Genomic DNA, 17,154 nt, shown 5'->3' with positions numbered 1-17,154 from the left:
AACTACTGAGCCTATGTGCCGCAACTACTGAAGCCCACATGCCTGGAGCTCATGCTCCGCAACAGGAGAAGCCACCCCAGTGAGAAGCCCGTGCACCGCAACAAAGAGTAACCCCTGCTCGCCACAACTGGAGAAAGCCCGTGCTCAGCAACAAAGACCCAACACAGCCAAAAAAATAATAATAATAAGACAAGGCTGGAGGGCCTATCAGAGGGCCCCAAGGAAATGCCTCGCCACCCCCCAGGGAGAGGCCCCCGTTTGTGCTGACCCAGGGCAGCCCTGGGCCCCAGGCCACTCACCCCAACACTCTCTTCCCTCAGCATCGAGCCTTCCAAGAGCAGCATCATGCCTTTCCGGGCTCTGAAGAGGCCACTGCAGTTCCTTGGGCTCTTCGAGACCTCCCTGTGCCGCCTCACGCATATTCCGGCCTACAAAGTGAGAGGGGGAGGGGGAGGGGAGGACCAGGGCGCCCCGGGAGAAGGGAAGGAGGGGTCTGCCCCGGGCCTAGAGATGGCGCTGGGATCGGGCATCCCACCGCTTGGCCTCTTCTGGGATGTTCTGATCATGCTCCGTCTCCAGGTGAGTGGTGATAAAAATGAGGAACAGGTGCTGAACGCCATTGAGGCCTACACAGAGCACAGGCCGGAGATCACCTCACGGGCCATCAACCTACTTTTCGACATCGCACGCATTGAACGCTGCAACCAGCTTCTGCGGGCCCTGAAGGTCAGTCCCGACCCTGGGGGCCCTCGGGCTCCGGTCCATTCCCACCACTCCCTCCTCTACACCCCTCGTGTTCCCCAGGACACCGGCCGTCCCGCCTCCCAAACCCCAGCCCCGCCTCGTGGTGCCTAACTTGCCCCAGCACTGGCCTTGTCCCAGCACTGTGGCCTGCCCCAGTTTCTGCTCCCCAATCCCTACTTCTGCCCTCAGGAAGCAGGATCAGGCTGAGCCCTGCCCCGGAGGACCGTCCGAGCCCCCTCTCACAGCCCCAGGCCTGTCCCCGCGCAACTTCGACAGGCCTGGCCAACCCCGGCCCGTACTCTGTCTTCATACAGCTGGTCATCACGGCCCTCAAGTGCCACAAGTATGACAAGAACATTCAAGTGACAGGCAGCGCTGCCCTCTTCTACCTGACCAATTCCGAGTATCGCTCAGAGCAGAGCATCAAGCTGCGCCGGCAGGTCATCCAGGTGGTGCTGAATGGCATGGAATCCTACCAGGAGGTGACGGTGAGCCCCTACCCGCTGCCTGCTCTGACCCAGCTACCCCACTTCCTGCTCACCCTGTGTGTCCCAGCCTCGCCAGCAGGCTCGCAGAGCCCTCCCGGTGCCATGCTTGCTCTCACCCTTTCTCTCCTGGCTCTGTACCGCCCCCCGCCCCCAACCCCCCTTTCCCGCGGCATCACTGCCAGACTCTGGGACCTGGCCCCACCCGGCCAGTCCATCGCCCACTGCCACCCTCCCCCAGGGGCCCTGTCCTCCTGACTCTGGGCCTTTGCTCGTGCTAACTCCTTAGCCCTTCTGCCCAGTGAGACTCTGCTGAGGTGGGTATTTTTTTCAATAACTGCTTTTATTATAAAAGTAATCAAAATTTTTACTGGAGAAAAATTACAGGTATAAAAGAAAAAAAATAACAACACCCGTAATCCTAGCACACAGAGAGCCAAGATTAACACTGGATATCTATTGTTCTGGCTTTTAGTCTGTGCATATTTATTTAGTAAATGGGACCATTCTGTGTATACTGCTGTGTAACCTGGATTTTCATTTCAACAGTGTCTTGTAAATGTGAACATCTCCCATATCAACAAAACATTTTACAAGAAAATTTTAAAAGCATTGTTTCTTTTCTGATTACAAAAGTGAGATACCTAATGCTTAGAAAATAAATTCAAGTAATAGAAAATGCACTAACTAGAAAGTGAAAGTTCCAATCCCAGCTCTCCTCCCCCCGGGGCAGCTGGTTTGAACAGTCGGCTTCATAATTGTTGGTGTCAGCATAGTGTGAAGTGTTCTCATCCAAGGAGAGGCTGCCCTGGTGCTGACTCTGTGCTGGGGCTCAGAGGCAGTGGTCAAGCCCCATCCCCAGGGGGTAGCAGGACAGGGCTCCCCCGAATACACGGGCTGCACTTACTGAGTCAGCCCCACGGTTGAACACTTAGGTTGCTTTTCATGTTTTGCTATTTCAAATAAGGCTTTGCTGAATACAAGTAATTGATGCTCCTCATGAGACACGTCTAAAAGGAGAATGGCTGGAGCAGTGGGTTTGTGTATTTTTAAAGCATTTGGGGGGCTTCCCTGGTGGCGCAGTGGTTGAGAATCTGCCTGCCAATGCAGGGGACGCGGGTTCGAGCCCTGGTCTGGGAAGATCCCACGTGCCGCGGAGCAACTGGGCCCATGAGCCACAACTACTGAGCCTGCGCATCTGGAGCCTGTGCTCCGCAACAAGAGAGGCCGCGATAGTGAGAGGCCTGCGCACCGCGATGAGGAGTGGCCCGCACTCGCCACAACTGGAGAAAGCCCTCGCACAGAAACGAAGACCCAACACAGACAAAAAAATAAATAAATAATAAATAAATTTACAAAAGAAATGTGAATACTGCCCTCAGCAACCCAATCTCCTTAAAAAAAAAAAAAAAAAAAAAAAAGCATTTGGTACGTGTTCTTGCATTGTCCTCCAGAAAGGCTCTGGTGGGGATATAGCCTCTGCAGGGATGAGAAGGCCCCCTTTCCCACTGCCTGCCAACTCCAGACTTTAGAGCAACAGTTCTTCCTGCATTGAGATTGATTTTATAATCAGGTAAAAGGCGTGTCGTTTTTCTTTTTTTTTTTAACGAGAAAAGAATGCTAGTTGAAGACTCACAAATTCATAAACTCTTTCAAAGAAATAGAAATTCAGGTAACAAGATAATCACTTTTTGACTCGAGAGATTGATGATGTCCGTTGACAAAGGTCAGGGGAAGAACACACTTGCACTTTCCACTGGTGAGGTGTGACCTGAACCACCTCTTCACAGGGCAACTTGCAGAACCTGCCAAAACTGTGAATGCATTTATCTTTTGGCGTAAATTCCACAGTTAGAAATGTTCTTAGAGGAAAAAGATACATGTACCTCCTCCCTTTTTGATTAAATAAGAAGTCAGAGGCAACCAAAATGTTTTAGTAATAGGGGCCTGGTCCTGAAAGAGTAACGTAAGATCTGCCCACATCATGGGATATGATGGTAAATCTGTACATCCTAACATGGAAAGATGGATGGCCCTGCATGTTGATAAGTGAAGAGAAGTTTTGGACCAATATGGATAAAACCTTCTTTTGCCTCTCCCCTCCCCCAAGTATACATTTGTATTTCCATGGTAGAAAAATCTAGAAGGTTGTGCATCAAACTTTTTTTTTTTTTAATATTTTTGGCTGCGTTGGGTCTTCGTTGCTGTGCACGGGCTTTCTCTAGTTGCGGCGAGCGGGGGCGGCTCTTCATTCTGGTGCGTGGGCTTCTCATTGCGGTGGCTTCTCTTGTTGCGGAACACGGGCTCTAGGTGTGCAGGCTTCTGTAGTTGTGGCACGTGGGGTCAGCAGTTGTGGCTTGCGGGCTCTAGAGCACAGGCTCAGTAGTTGTGACTCGCAGGCTCTAGAGCACAGGCTCAGCAGTTGTGGCGCAGGGGCTTAGTTGCTCCGTGGCATGTGGGATCTTCCCGGACCAGGGCTCGAACCCGTGTCCCCTGCATTGGCAGGCGGATCCTAACCACTGCGCCACCAGGGAAGTCCCGCATCAAACTTTTAACGGCAATTACTTCTGAAGAATTAAGTGGGGGACTTTAAGTTTCTGCTCAGATAGTATTTTTTGAACATTTTATAGTAAGTATTGCTTTTATGACTTAAAATAAATTTTTTTCTCAAATTACAAAATATATGTATATTGTGGGGGAAAAAAAAGAGAGTTAACAAGGGCTAACAAGTTAATTAGAGGATTAGGATATCCTCTAATTTATATAAGTAATGAAGTGTGGTGAACTTCCAGTATCTAATGAGAAAGGATGGAAGGAAATTATGAGGAAAATGCACTGAGAATACTGTAAAATAAATAAATAAATAAACCCACAGACAAGACAGAGTAATTGAGGATGTGGAGCAACTGGAACTTTTCTGTGCTTCTGGTGAGAGTATAAACTGGTACAGCCACCTTGGAAACAGTCTGGTGTTACCTGGTAAAGCTGAAGACGTGCACACCTTGTGACCTAGAAGCTCCACCCCACGCGTGGGTGCCCTAGAGGAGCCCACACACATGGACACCAGGATGCACATACAGGACATTGTTTGAAGTAGCCAAACACTGAAGTCTACCCGAACGTCCGCTAGCAGTGGACTGTGTAAATAAATTAGAATTCTATACTGCAAATGAAAAAAAAAAAAGCATTTCAGCTACTTATAACAAGACAGTTGATCTTGCAAACCTGTGGTTGAACAAAGAGCCACAAGATCCTAGAGAATCTTTCAAGTGAAAGGCAGGGATGGGGCTCTCTCGTAGGGAGAGGGACTTATGATCAGGAAGGGACATATGGGGACTTCTGGGTGCTGGCAGTGCTGTTTCTTGACCCAGATGGTGCTTACATGGTTGTTGAAAAGCTTGCTTGCTTTATAATTATTTGCAAAACTATACATTTGTGTTTTATGCACTCTTCTGTATATTACAGTTCACGTTTTTAAAAAATATTGAAAAAAAAAAAAGCCTCGTAGTCTCCTCTTCCAGACAGCCTTCGTGGACCCCCACAGCGCTGGATGATCTCACACCTCTAGACAGCCCCTCAAGTCCAGCTCCCAAGTCTGACCCTGACTGTGCTCCGCTTGTCTCCCGGCCCCGCCCAGGTCCAGCGGAACTGCTGCCTGACCCTCTGCAACTTCAGCATCCCTGAGGAGCTGGAGTTCCAGTACCGCCGAGTCAACGAGCTCCTGCTCAGCATCCTCAACCCCACACGGCAGGACGAGTCGATCCAGCGCATCGCCGTGCACCTGTGCAACGCTCTGGTCTGCCAGGTGGACAACGACCACAAGGAGGCCGTGGGCAAGATGGGCTTTGTTGTGGTGCGTGTGTGCGTGTGGGGGCGGGGCGGGGCGGGGCTGCCCCTCCTTCCCTCCCTCCCTCTGGCTCCCGCAGCCCCACTGCCACAAGGGAGGATTTAGGCCGCACCAAAGGAAGAATTTCCTGCGACTTCCCTGGCAGTCCAGTGGTTAAGACTCCGAGCTTCCAATGCAGGGGCTGCGGGTTCGATCCCTGGTCCGGGGAACTGAGATCCCATGTGCCGCGTGGAACGGCCAAAAAAACAAACAAACAAAAAAAAACTACTTCCAAAGGAAGAATTTCCTAACGGTGAAAGTTGCTGATGACCCGTAGATTTCCTCCACCACCTAGAGAACACTCTGTCATCGTCTCCCAGCCCCTCCACTCTCCTGTTGGGTCCCACTGTACAAGTCACTCCTGCCTCCTCAGACCAGGTGCCCCTCTTAGGTCTTGCCAACTGGGATTAAATAAATATCTGAGGGCCTATCTGTTTAACATCAGCCTCCCCACTGGGTGTGAGCTCCGTAGGGAGAGACGCCATACTTGTTCCTTCCATCATCCCGTCCCCAGCACTTCCTAGCACAGGGCCTGGTGCACAGTGGGGAGTTAATAAGTATTTGCTGAAGAAAGGAAGGCACATCCAGTCTCCTCCTTTCATTTAGCGCTGGGGAGGCTGAAACCCACAGAGCAGGAGGGCCATGCCCACAGCCACGTGGGGTCAAGGTCGAGCCACGACTAGCACCCAGGCATCCTGATGCCAAGTATCAGGTCCATGGGTGGCACTTCTCCCAACAGTCTCCCAAATAGAGAGGCAGATTTGGTCTCGTCAGGATGTATTAACAGGAAGAGAATTGCTGACTCTTGCCTCCATTTTGGTTCTTGGGGGACATGGTAGCTCTTGAAGCCCTGGCCCCCCCGGCAAGTTCTCTTCTCTGCCCGCAGACCATGCTGAAGCTGATTCAGAAGAAGCTGCTGGACAAGATCGTAAGTTGAGTCCTCATGGAGCCACCCTGCCCCTCCCCTAGCCTGAGAAGGGACTGGCTTGCCCGTGGGGGGGTGTCCACATTGTGTCAGGGGACCCTGTCACCGGGTGCCAGGAGCCTGCGGGCCCATCCCGGCGAACCTGTGCTGAGCCCTCTCCCCGCTTCAGTGTGATCAGGTGATGGAGTTCTCCTGGAGCGCCCTGTGGAACATCACGGACGAGACTCCCGACAACTGCGAGATGTTCCTTAACTTCAACGGCATGAAGCTCTTCCTGGACTGCCTGAAGGTAGCGCCCTCTCCAGAAGCCTCCTTGACCCCCACTTGGCCGCTCTTCTGTCCCCAGGTCCCCCAGCAACCCCTCTCCCCATGGTTCCCATGGAAGGGCAGTGAGGACCAACTCACAGGCCCGCCAGCCCAGGATTTGCTGCTAACAGGAGCTCCAGAGGTCTTCCCTGACCCAGACGGCCTGGCTGGGCCCTCTCTTAGAGCCCTCCCTCCAAGGGAGAACCCAGCCCCGTCCTTCTCAGCATGATTTCTCAGACTCTCCAGGTCTGGCTGGGGTCCACTGAGATATCAGCCAGACAGAATTCTGTCCAGTAGGATGGTCTGTTCATCCTAAAACTCATTCTTGATTGTCTTGCTCTAGTTTCCAAAAGGATTCCCTTAGACTAATATTTTGAGCTTTGGTAAATAGAATCATGTTTGTCCCATTCATAATTTTATAGGTCAGATCTCCACTCAGCCTTTGATTTTGTGGCAGGGAGCTCTACCACTTTAATCCCTTGTAGTGTGTACCCAGCACTGTCCTAGGTGTACCGGAAGGTAGGAGGGCAGCAGATTGCACCCCCCCCCCCCCTTTGTCTAGTTGAAATGGCCAGACAGATGCTCATAAAGCTTCTAGGTTACCAATATCAGACACTAATTAAGTACTCATTGATATGACCCCCAATGGCTCTCATTTTTCCAGGAGTTCCCAGAGAAGCAGGAGCTGCATCGGAATATGCTAGGACTCTTGGGGAATGTGGCAGAGGTGAAGGAGCTACGGCCCCAGCTAATGACTTCCCAATTCATCAGTGTCTTCAGGTTGGTACTTCTCTTCTTTCCCTTTTTGCCTTGGCTGCCAGGATGCTCAGAGCTCTAGTCAGTGCTCAGTTGCAGCAATCGCTGTTAGCCTAGGTTTCTGTTAGGAATGCCGCCTTCACTCTATGATGCAGTTTCTTATTCTTTCAACCCTCCATAAATGGTCCTGTTGTAGCTATATCTTATCTTAAGCGATCTTATATCCCCTTTAGAAGTCATCTGGGTATGGATGATAAGTGATAAAGAAATCAATAGTACCTTTGGCAGCTGGCCTGTTAGTTGGGGTCCAGCAGCTGGTATCTGAAGAGGGACTTAGGGATCAGGACTCCATTTTTCTCTCTTCTTGGCAGCAACCTGCTGGAGAGCAAGGCCGATGGGATTGAGGTTTCCTACAATGCCTGTGGCGTCCTCTCCCACATCATGTTTGATGGCCCTGAGGCCTGGGGCATCTGTGAACCCCAGCGGGAGGAGGTGGAGGAGCGCATGTGGGCAGCCATCCAGAGCTGGGACATCAACTCACGGAGAAATATCAATTACAGGTGCGGAGTGGGGAGGGGTGGGACATGGATGTGGGGTCAGTGCTAGGACAGGATGCTCCTTCCCAACAAGGTCTGGTGAGAGCTACTTGCCCTTCTCCTAGTCCTGTGTCAGATGTTACTAACCGAGGTGTAGTCCACGTAGAGCACAGCATGTAAACGCGCACATCTCACCTCTACAGTTTGGTGCCTGTTTCCTCACATCGACACCTGTGTGTACCCAAAGCCTGCTGTTTACAAACATTTGATACATGTCCAGTTGTGAAAAAAAAAAAAGAAAAGAAAATACAGACACGCAACAGGAAACAAAACGGAAACCATTCGTTCCCTAAGAGAGCATCCCCCCCTAACATTCTGGCATCTCCCTTCCCAGCAGTTTTCTATGCACAGATTTAATTACCTCCAGTCCAGCTGGCATCAAGTCTTACTATCTCGTGAGTGAATTTCCAGCCGCAGCTATGGGTCTCCCTCATCGTTTTATGACTGAGTCACTTTCTATATGCACCTGGGCCATCTTGTATTGATGGACATTGGAGTTGAAAACCCATGTTGGGAGGAGCAGGCTCATGCTCGTGGCTTTGCCGACACTCCAATTACTGTCATTTCAGAGGAGAGCTGAAGTGGAATCACTGGCTTGGGGAGGGGGTGGAGGTTGCACATGCATTTTTCAGGCTTTTGGACCTTGACTCCAGATGACGCGTAGTAGAAGGCCATTATGGGAAGTGCAGTCAATCTCTTCTGCTTCCCAGGGTCCTTCGTCCCCCACCTCCCAGGCTGGGGCTCCCCTCCCTGCCATGGTCCCCAGTTTCTGCACCACCTGATCTGTGTTCCTCCTGCCTCCCTAATGCTCATGACCTCTCTCACCAGGGCGCTCTCTTTGTGGAGCCTGAAGGGCCAGGTACCCCCCTGTCCCCTCCATCCTACTGGCCTGCTCATCATTTGTCCACGGGACCCTTCAGTGAGGACAAACCCCCAACAAGAGACAATGCACCTCCCCCCACAATGCCCGGCATCAAAAGTGACCTTGAGGGAGTTCCCTGGTGGCCTAGTGGTTAGGATTCCAGGCTTTCACTGCCATGTCCTGGCTTCAGTCCCTGGTCAGGAAACCGAGATCCCTCAAGCCACACGGAGTGGCAAAAAAAAAAAAAAAAGTGACCTTGATTTTTCTTCCTATAGGTCATTTGAGCCAATTCTTCGCCTCCTTCCCCAGGGCATCTCACCTGTCAGCCAGCATTGGGCCACCTGGGCCCTGTACAACCTGGTGTCTGTCTACCGTGAGTACCCACTCACCCTTTGTTCACTCATCGGCTGAAAAGCAGACTTGCCCTCAGGAGGTGATAATCCAGGTGGAAGTACTATGAGAGCTGGTGTCAGTGTCTGCGCCTCAGCACCCAGCCCTCCGCTTTCTGGCATTGGTGGGACGCCCAGCATAATGGCTGGCCCCTGCCTTATCGGCAGAAGCAGGTCTGGCAGATGAGCCAGTCCATCCAGAGATCCCAGACAGCTTTCTTAATGTTTCCTGCTTCCATACAAGTGAATAGTCAAAAATCTCCATGCCTTCTGTAAGGCAGGGTAAGACCAACCCAAACCAAGAACTAACCCCCGAGGAAACAGACGTCCGAGAGAACAGGAGAGAACTTGAAAACAAGTCTCACTCATTTCCTCAGAGAGACTCCCACCCTCTCTTAGAAGAGCCTGAACTGTCCTCTGCTCAGTGGCTTTGGGGGAGAGGAAAAAGAGGGTGCAGCACCAAGAAACTTTGATTGCAGACCAGGTTTGACCCCTAGTTCTCTCTTTTACTGGTTATGTGATCTCATGCAGGTTATTTAACCTCTCTGGGCCTCAGTTTTCTCCTCTGTAAAATGGGGATAATAACACTTACCTCATAAGATTGATGTGAAAAGAGAACCAGCGGAAAGTGCTGAGCCCTGGTGCCTGGATACTGCTCAGTCCTGCTACTGGCAGAGTGAATAAGAGTGCAGGCCCTGGGGGAAGACTGCCTGTGTTACTTTGAGCAGGTTTCTCAACCTCTCCGTGCCTCATTTGCTTCATCTTTAAAATGGGATAGTAATAGTACTTTCTGCATAGGATTGCTGTGAAATAAGACATGTAAAGTGTTTGGAAGAGTGCTTTGGCACATCCCAGCTGTTCAGTAAGCATTTGCCAATTTTTTATTACTCCTTGAGGTTAGTCTTACTAAAAAGTAGCACCTTACCTCAAAGAGGCAGTGTAGCACAGAGGAAGAGCCCTGAGCCCGGACTCCCTCAGACAAGCCTCTAGAGTGACTTTGAGTGGATAACTTCATCTCTCTGAAGCTCAGCTCTTTCATCATTAAATGGAGATGATAAAAATAGCTCCTACGACATAGAGCTGCTGGAGGGCCATTGAAATGCCTGTGTTCTCCGTGGAGTGTATAGCCCTGGATACCGAGCCCTAGAATGTTCTTTGTTGGAGTGAACCATGAAGCCACCCAATAGGTAGGCCTGGTGGTTCCATCCTGGCTGGACATATTTTGTTAAAAGTACAAATAAACAGGTTCCTGGATCTGTTGAATCAGGATACCCAAGGGCAGTGCTTAGGAAGCTCTATTTTTACAAAAACTTCTCAGAGAGTAGAAGGTGCTGGTTTGGGTGACATTTGGGGGGGTGGGGAATGCCACTGTGCGGCAAAGAAGGGAAGAGCCTTTTCCAAGGGGTTCACCCCTTGCTTCCCCCAGGTGGCCTCAGGAACTTGGGCCCCAGGGCTGGGCAAACATGGCTCATGGCCGGTTGCAGCAGTGCCCTCACTCAGGGCCAAGTCTTCATCCCGCCTTCTGGGAGGGCAGTTCTTGCAGCAAGGGTGGGTTTCTGGGCAACAGGCTGATAGAAATCCCACCCTGATCACCTGCTGTCTGTCCCTATCCACAGCGGACAAGTACTGCCCCCTGCTGATCAAAGAAGGTGGGATGCCCCTCCTGAGGGACATGATCAAGATGGCAACGGCGCGGCAGGAGACCAAGGAAATGGCCCGGTGAGAGACTGGCAGTGTTTCTGCTTGAAGCCTAGACTTGGGGGAGCGAGGGACACAGCCAGGCCCTCTCGTGGTTAGGAATGGCTGCAATTCCCAGGGGCAACTCGGGGCTGAGTGTGGAGGTGGACAGCATACTGACGTCCAGCTGGGGCCTCCCTGAGTGTCATTTTGGCCACAGTGTGGCCGGAAACCGGATGATCAAGCTCCGAACGGAGCATCATTGCCCTCATTTGTAAGCTTGATTTTCTTTTATTCCCAGAAAATCCCATCCTCTCATCCCTGGGCATTAGCAAGTCAGGTCAGAACTTGTCATTATTTTTGGCCAAAGACATTCCAACTAAAGAGAGGACACGTATGGTAAAATACATTCTAGGGATCAGGCAGAATGCATATGAGTTTCTGAATAATGTGAAGGTCCCGGACACGGCAGAGCCATCAAGGCCTTCCGCTGCTGTGTGGTTTTCACTACCGGGTCTCAAATATCATCTACCAGGATCTCACACCCATCAGTGCACAGGGACCCTCAGAGATGCTACGTGTCGCAATCAGCAGTAACGACCTTGCTTTCTCCAGGATCCATTCTAGAAGAGAACGGAGTTAAGTTTACCCCAGTTCTAAACACAGCGCAGAATAAAGAGTATCGTGGGGGAGGGGCCTGGAGCTCAGAGGCTCCCCAGACAACTAGTCACTGGCTGTTTCTGCAGTTATTGTCAGCAAAAGGCACTGCTTAAACGTTTTTTTCGTTTTTAATTTATTTATTTTTGGCTATGTTTGGTCTTTGTTGCTGTGCGTGGGCTTTCTCTAGTTGTGGCGAGCGGGGGCTACTCTTTGTTGCCGTGGGCGGGCTTCTCATTGCGGTGGTTTCTCTTGTTGCGGAGCACGGGCTCTAGGCGCAGAGGCTTCAGTAGCTGTGGCTTGCAGGCTCAGTCGTTGTGGCTCGTGGGCTCTAGAGCGCAGGCTCAGTAGTTGTGGCACACGGGCTTAGTTGCTCCACGGCATGTAGGATCTTCCCGGATCAGGGCTCGAACCTGTGTCCCCTGCATTGGCAGGCGGATTCTTAACCACTACACCAACAGGGAAACCCACTGCTTAAACATTTAATTGACAGATTGGTCTGAGTTTGAGAATGGTAAAATGAGTGGTTCTCCAACTTAATCTCCCTAAAGAATCACCTAAAAAGATTGTTAAAGACGTTCGGCCCGGGGCTTCCCTGGTAGCGCAATGGTTGAGAATCTGCCTGCCAATGCAGGGGACCCGGGTTCGAGCCCTGGTCTGGGAAGATCCCACATGCCGCGGAGCAACTAGGCCCGTGAGCCACAACTACTGAGCCTGCGCGTCTGGAGCCTGTGCTCCACAACAAGAGAGGCCGCGATAGTGAGAGGCCCGCGCACCACGATGAAGAGTGGCCCCCGCTTGCCACAACTAGAGAAAGCCCTCACACAGAAACGAAGACCCAACACAGCCATAAATAAATAAATAAATAAATTTAAAAGTAGTAGTAAAAAAAAAATCATTTCTTAAAAAAAAAACAAAAAATGTTTGGCCCCACCCTAGATCTTCTTTGCCGGTGGGCCTGGGAATGTCCATTGTCAACAGGGTTCCCAGGAGATTTGAGAAGCACTGGGTAAGACTGACCCATAACCTACCCCAGTCACTTTGAACATCTCTGTAAGACCTGAGGTGTGTACCCATGCTGGCCAGCCTGATGGCAGGGTGCTTAGGAGAAATCTCTCTGCCTGTTCACCAGTCCTGTCCCACCCCAGGCATCCCTTACTTCCTAAAAGGCATTGAGGCACCTCTTTAGCACATGGAGGCTGCAGTGAACACATACACACACACACACACACACACCCGCCACCAACCCAGAGGCTTAGTGTGAACGGGAAGGCCATGCAGGGTTCAGGGTGACACCTGACGGTGGTTCCCAAGGGCCAGACTAGAGTGGGAGATCTGAGCATGAGGGGTGATTCCCAAACGCTGCACGGGGACTTGGCCGCTGCAGGGTGTCGGGCCCTTGTACTTGTGCAAGCACAGCTGCCCTAGCCCTACACGGACCTGCCGCTGGATCAGGATCTCTGGGTGAATCTGACGCGCGGCCAGTTTGGGGACCACCAGTAGACTTTGGGAAGAAAAAGGCCTGGGTGTACAGGGAAAAGGTGAAGAAGGAAGATGTTGCTGAAAAAAAAGACCAGAAGGTTTTGGAGGTTAGGCCTGAGCTGATTCAGGGAAGCCCCTAACCGCAGATGCCCAGGCACTGAGAGGTGAGAAAGGGGGCCTGGGGAAGTAGGAGGGGAGCACGCGGGGCTGATGGTATTCGTGGCCACAAGTACCGTTTCCTGGGTACCCCGCACATGCTGCACTCTGCCCGCCACTTTGTACACTTCATCTCATTCAGCGTCAGCATCATGGTTAACACTGGCTAACAAATCCAGCAGCCTGATCAGCTGGGAGGGGCTGGGCCCACCCCAACCCAAGCCCACCCTCCAATCCTCTTTCTCCCATTGTCTCCAGCAAGGTGATTGAGCACTGCAGTAACTTTAAAGAGGAGAACATGGACACGTCCAGATAGAGGCCTCTGCCCCCATGGCCGCCACTGCTCTGGACCACGAGGCCGGGAGGAAGCGCTCTCAAGCAGCCCAGCTGGCAGATCCCCACCCGGGGAGCCTCCCACTGGATGAAGGGACACAGGGGGACTTTTGCACAACCGACGCTTTTCCTTAACATTAGTGAGATATATATATATTATATATATATATATATATATTATTTTTTTTTGGTTAGGAAGTGTGAAGTTTTGTGTGTATGATTTCTGTACAAAAACAAAAGAAACACTCCCTGAGTCCTCGCAGCTTCCTTGGCCATTCTCAAGCCCCAACTCAAAGCCTTCATCGCTGCCACACTCACTCCTACCCCTGCCAGACTAAATGCCTCTAACATTGTGAGTGTCCGGCCCTCGCCCTGTAACCTCTGACCTTGGCCTCCCTTCCTGTTAGGAGAGGCAATGGGCTTTTGATAGCCCACTCCAGCACCCTAACCCACCCACCAAAGCCTGAGAACGCCCTCTAGGTTCCTGGGTGCAGCTGATGGGGTTTGGAGATTAAAACTAACCCCACTGGGTCTCCCAAATGCCTTGGTGCTCCCGGCTTGGGCCTCTGGGGCGAGCAAGTAAGCCGTACCTGCCTAGGTCCAGGCAGTCGCAGCCCCAGAGGGCGCTCGAGGAGTGGAGCTCACAGTGGCTCTGCTGCCCTCTGGCCAGGCCTGCCTGAGGCCACGCTGCTACGGAGGCTGCCTCCTAGTCTCCCACCAGGTCCCAGGCTGTCGAAGGCCCCAGCCCAGGGCTGGTCAGAATTCGGGCAGATTCCACTGCCCCTTCTGCCAAACATATCCAGAACCTGCCCCCCACCCTGGAAGCCAGCACCTCCTGGGGCCAGGGGCTTTTTCCCCCTCACCCCCTACCCCTCATCTGCCCGCAGCACCCACGGTGCCCAGGCACCCCACCAGCAGAACTGAGCCTGCCTCACTCGCCCCTGCCTGGCCCGCTGCCCAGAGGACCCCACACCTCTCTCACAGGCAGGAGGTCCCCAAGCCAGCCTTTCCCGGTGGCAACAGGCAGACATCTCCAGACCAGCATTTGGCACGTCCTGCAGCGGCCCTGCCTGGCCCTCCCGGGCCCTTCCCGCGCCCCTCCCATTCTGACCCCAGGCTTTCCCTTGGAAACCTCCCGTGCTGTGTTTCAGAGAAGTGTGAGACACAAACGTATCTTGAAATATCTTGTGCTCCTCCCTTGATGTCACTCTGAATTGCTTCTCATGGCACAGACGGCGGTGAGGAGGCCCCTCTGGAACAAGGGGCTGGGGAGCAGAGCTGACTCTGCCCTTCGGGGGTGGCTTTTCTTCCCTCCTCCTTCCCTGGGCCTGTTTTTGGATTCTCCTGGCGTTTCTGCCTGCAGACAGAGCAGTCTGGATGAGCAGCCCAGGGGAGAGGCACCTGGCCTTTCTCCCCTGGGGTCTTTCCCTCCCAGCCGTGGGAAGGGCCAGCTGCCCTGTGTCCCTCCGCTTAGCAGATGGGCCACATCTGCCCCTCCCTTCCATGCTCACGTGGCCTGAGCCAGGCCCCGGGCAGAGCTCACATTGCATTGCTTTACCACCTGGGGCCTGGGTAAATGTCTGTACTTCGGGATGTCACAGAAATACATTTTTGTGCAAAGTGGAGCAGAGTGTCTTTTTTTGTGGAAGGGACGGGGTCTGGGGAGGGCCCTGGGCTGGCTCAGGCAGTGGGCCTTGAGTGAGGGTGCGTCGGGTCGGTTTGTGTGCCCAGCCCAAAGGGTCAACTGCAGACTGGGGACAGGTGGCAGATCGGGCTGGAGCACCTGTTTTTCCTCTGCAGTCTCTCCACACCCCTGTGCCCAGACACTGAGGGTACAGCTGGCAACAGACCAACAGGGGCCCTGCCCAGAATGGCCATCTGATGGTAGAGACAAATGTTAAATACGAGTTTATGACCCAGTGTGCGAGGAGCAGGGAGAAGGGAGCACAGAGCAGGCCCCTCCTGTGGGCCGGTGGGAGTGCGCAGGACAGACTGGAGTTAGCTGGGCCACAGCCCTTTAGGGAGAGGGAAGAGCATATGTGCAGATAAGGGACAGCGTGGTACCCTGCTGCGGGCAGGAGAGGCTCCTCACAAGGGGAGACATGCGAGCTGAATCCAGCAAAAAGACCAGGCTGCCAGCCCTGGCTGTAGGGGTCCAGGGAAAGGGTGTCCTAGGCAGAGGGCCCTGCCAGGAGAAGACCTCGCAGGGAGAACCACGAAGCAGCCCACGTGGCTGCAGCAGAGTGGAGGGCGAGGGAGCCAGCAGGAGGGGATGAAGGAGCCGAGGCCAAATCCTGAGATGACTCTGCTTTGGCCCAGGATGGTCCTGGTTTACACCTGTTGTCCCAGTGTAACTATCAGCAGTGACTTCCGTGCCCCTGAAGTACTACTGAGGCTGCACCCAATGAGGGGGAGCTCTTCCCCAAAGAACAGTCTAGGTGCTGGTCCCAGATCACGTGCAACCATTCCCAAACGTGCCAGGTGGTGTGTCCCCAGTGCCCAATGACAAAGGTTCTCTCCTAGACCAAACTGTAGCCAGGCTCCAAGCCCTCTTCTCCGCTAGGCCTCAACCTTGGCCTGTAAAAACTATAGACTTCAGCGCAAGTGATTTCGTTCACTCCCACCTCTGACGTTAAAAGACTTAAACACTAACATAGCTTCTAACAGCTCAAGGTCACATCCCTAGGATGACCCTAGCCCCCCCCCCTTAAAGTGCCTGCCTGAGAAAGCTCCAGGCTGCCAAAAGAATTTACTGTTTTTAACCAACACCTGACCACAGGCCCCTGACCACCCTTTCTTAGAGCATTTACTAAAAAGGGCTTACAATTGTGAATGCTTTCTCTGTCCCTTTGAGGTGTATTTGTACCTCCTACAACTCAGGGGTGTCTTTCTCAAGGACCTGACAGCCATCCCTTTAAAATGTAATCATCAGGAAGGATCAGGCCTCTGTCTCCCAGTCTCTGTGGGAGGATAGAAGCTGAACTTCAATTATTGCCAGATAGCAGACACAGCTGGCCTAATCAGCATTTACCCTGACCCACTCTTTGTAATTTTTCACTTCTCTGAGTCTCTTCAAGCCCCTGCCCTTCCCCATCTCAACTCCCTCATTCTCCCTTTAAAATACCCAGTCACCTCTATACAAATCAAAGTTGCACTGGGACTTTCCTGGCCTGAAGCCCTGGGTTGGGCAAGTCTGAAGGGTGTAGGTGCTGGCTTAGAGCTGGGGAGACAAGACAGTCCTGTGCTAGACACTCTATTTCCATTATTCAGTCCTCCAACCACCTCAGCAGGGGGGTACTATTATCATCTCCATTACATAGACAGAAAACAGAGCTCGCAGCGGTTCAGTAACTTGCCCAAACTCATACAGGTAGGAAGAGGCAGCGCTGGGATTTCTGACTCTGACCCAAGTTGGGCCCCTCATAACCAGAATCTGCACCACGTACCTCCACTCTGCTCTCATCCCATCTGCAATATCTGAAAATGAATAGAAGGAGGTAAGGGTATCACCATGGAGCAACCTTGGGCGAGTCCTGCCCTCTCGAGGCCTCAGGCATCACATCTCCGAACCGCGCACAATTCTGCAACCTGAAGTCACAACACCTGGATCTTTGAAGCGTCCAGGAAGCTGTACGCATGCGTGAGGCTGTGGCCCTGGGGCTGGTGGTGGAACCCCAGTGGGGCTGGGTCGAGGCTCCCGACGGCTCCCCGGCTTTCGAAAGTTACCTGGCTGGTTGGGGGTGGGGTTGGGGGAGTTACCGGCTGCGCGCGCGCCGGCCCCGCCCTCAGCCTCTTCAGGCACCTGTGGGCTCGAGGGCCTACTCGGCCGCAGCTGCCGTCCAATAGGCAGCCTCCCTGACCCAATTAGGCCCCGCCCACAGCCTGCATCCTCCAATCCCA

The 17,154-nt window shown here is 52.7% G+C and overlaps 1 protein-coding gene across 2 annotated transcripts in view; it reads left to right on the top strand.

Annotated features, from left to right (window-relative positions):
- ZER1 (zyg-11 related cell cycle regulator) overlaps positions 1–14,877 on the top strand; it is a 30,249-nt gene extending 15,372 nt beyond the window's left edge. Inside the window, exons 6-16 of one of the 2 annotated variants that reach the window (XM_036855084.1) lie at positions 321–435; positions 580–726; positions 1,059–1,226; positions 4,867–5,082; positions 6,002–6,043; positions 6,210–6,329; positions 7,011–7,126; positions 7,474–7,662; positions 8,836–8,933; positions 10,566–10,668; positions 13,180–14,877. In XM_036855084.1, coding sequence (XP_036710979.1) covers positions 321–435; positions 580–726; positions 1,059–1,226; positions 4,867–5,082; positions 6,002–6,043; positions 6,210–6,329; positions 7,011–7,126; positions 7,474–7,662; positions 8,836–8,933; positions 10,566–10,668; positions 13,180–13,237 — 1,372 coding nt within the window. In that variant the 3' untranslated portion in view covers positions 13,238–14,877. Of the gene's footprint in view, positions 1–320; positions 436–579; positions 727–1,058; positions 1,233–4,866; positions 5,083–6,001; positions 6,044–6,209; positions 6,330–7,010; positions 7,127–7,473; positions 7,663–8,835; positions 8,934–10,565; positions 10,669–13,179 lie in introns of both variants that reach the window. The other variant, XM_036855082.1, reaches the window with a different exon arrangement.
- The last annotated feature ends 2,277 nt before the right edge of the window (positions 14,878–17,154 follow it).

The sequence above is a fragment of the Balaenoptera musculus genome, chromosome 6, assembly GCF_009873245.2.
Source record: "Balaenoptera musculus isolate JJ_BM4_2016_0621 chromosome 6, mBalMus1.pri.v3, whole genome shotgun sequence".
In the NCBI taxonomy this organism is placed as follows: Eukaryota; Metazoa; Chordata; class Mammalia; order Artiodactyla; family Balaenopteridae; genus Balaenoptera; species Balaenoptera musculus.
This window is presented reverse-complemented; position numbering and strand designations above follow the sequence as displayed.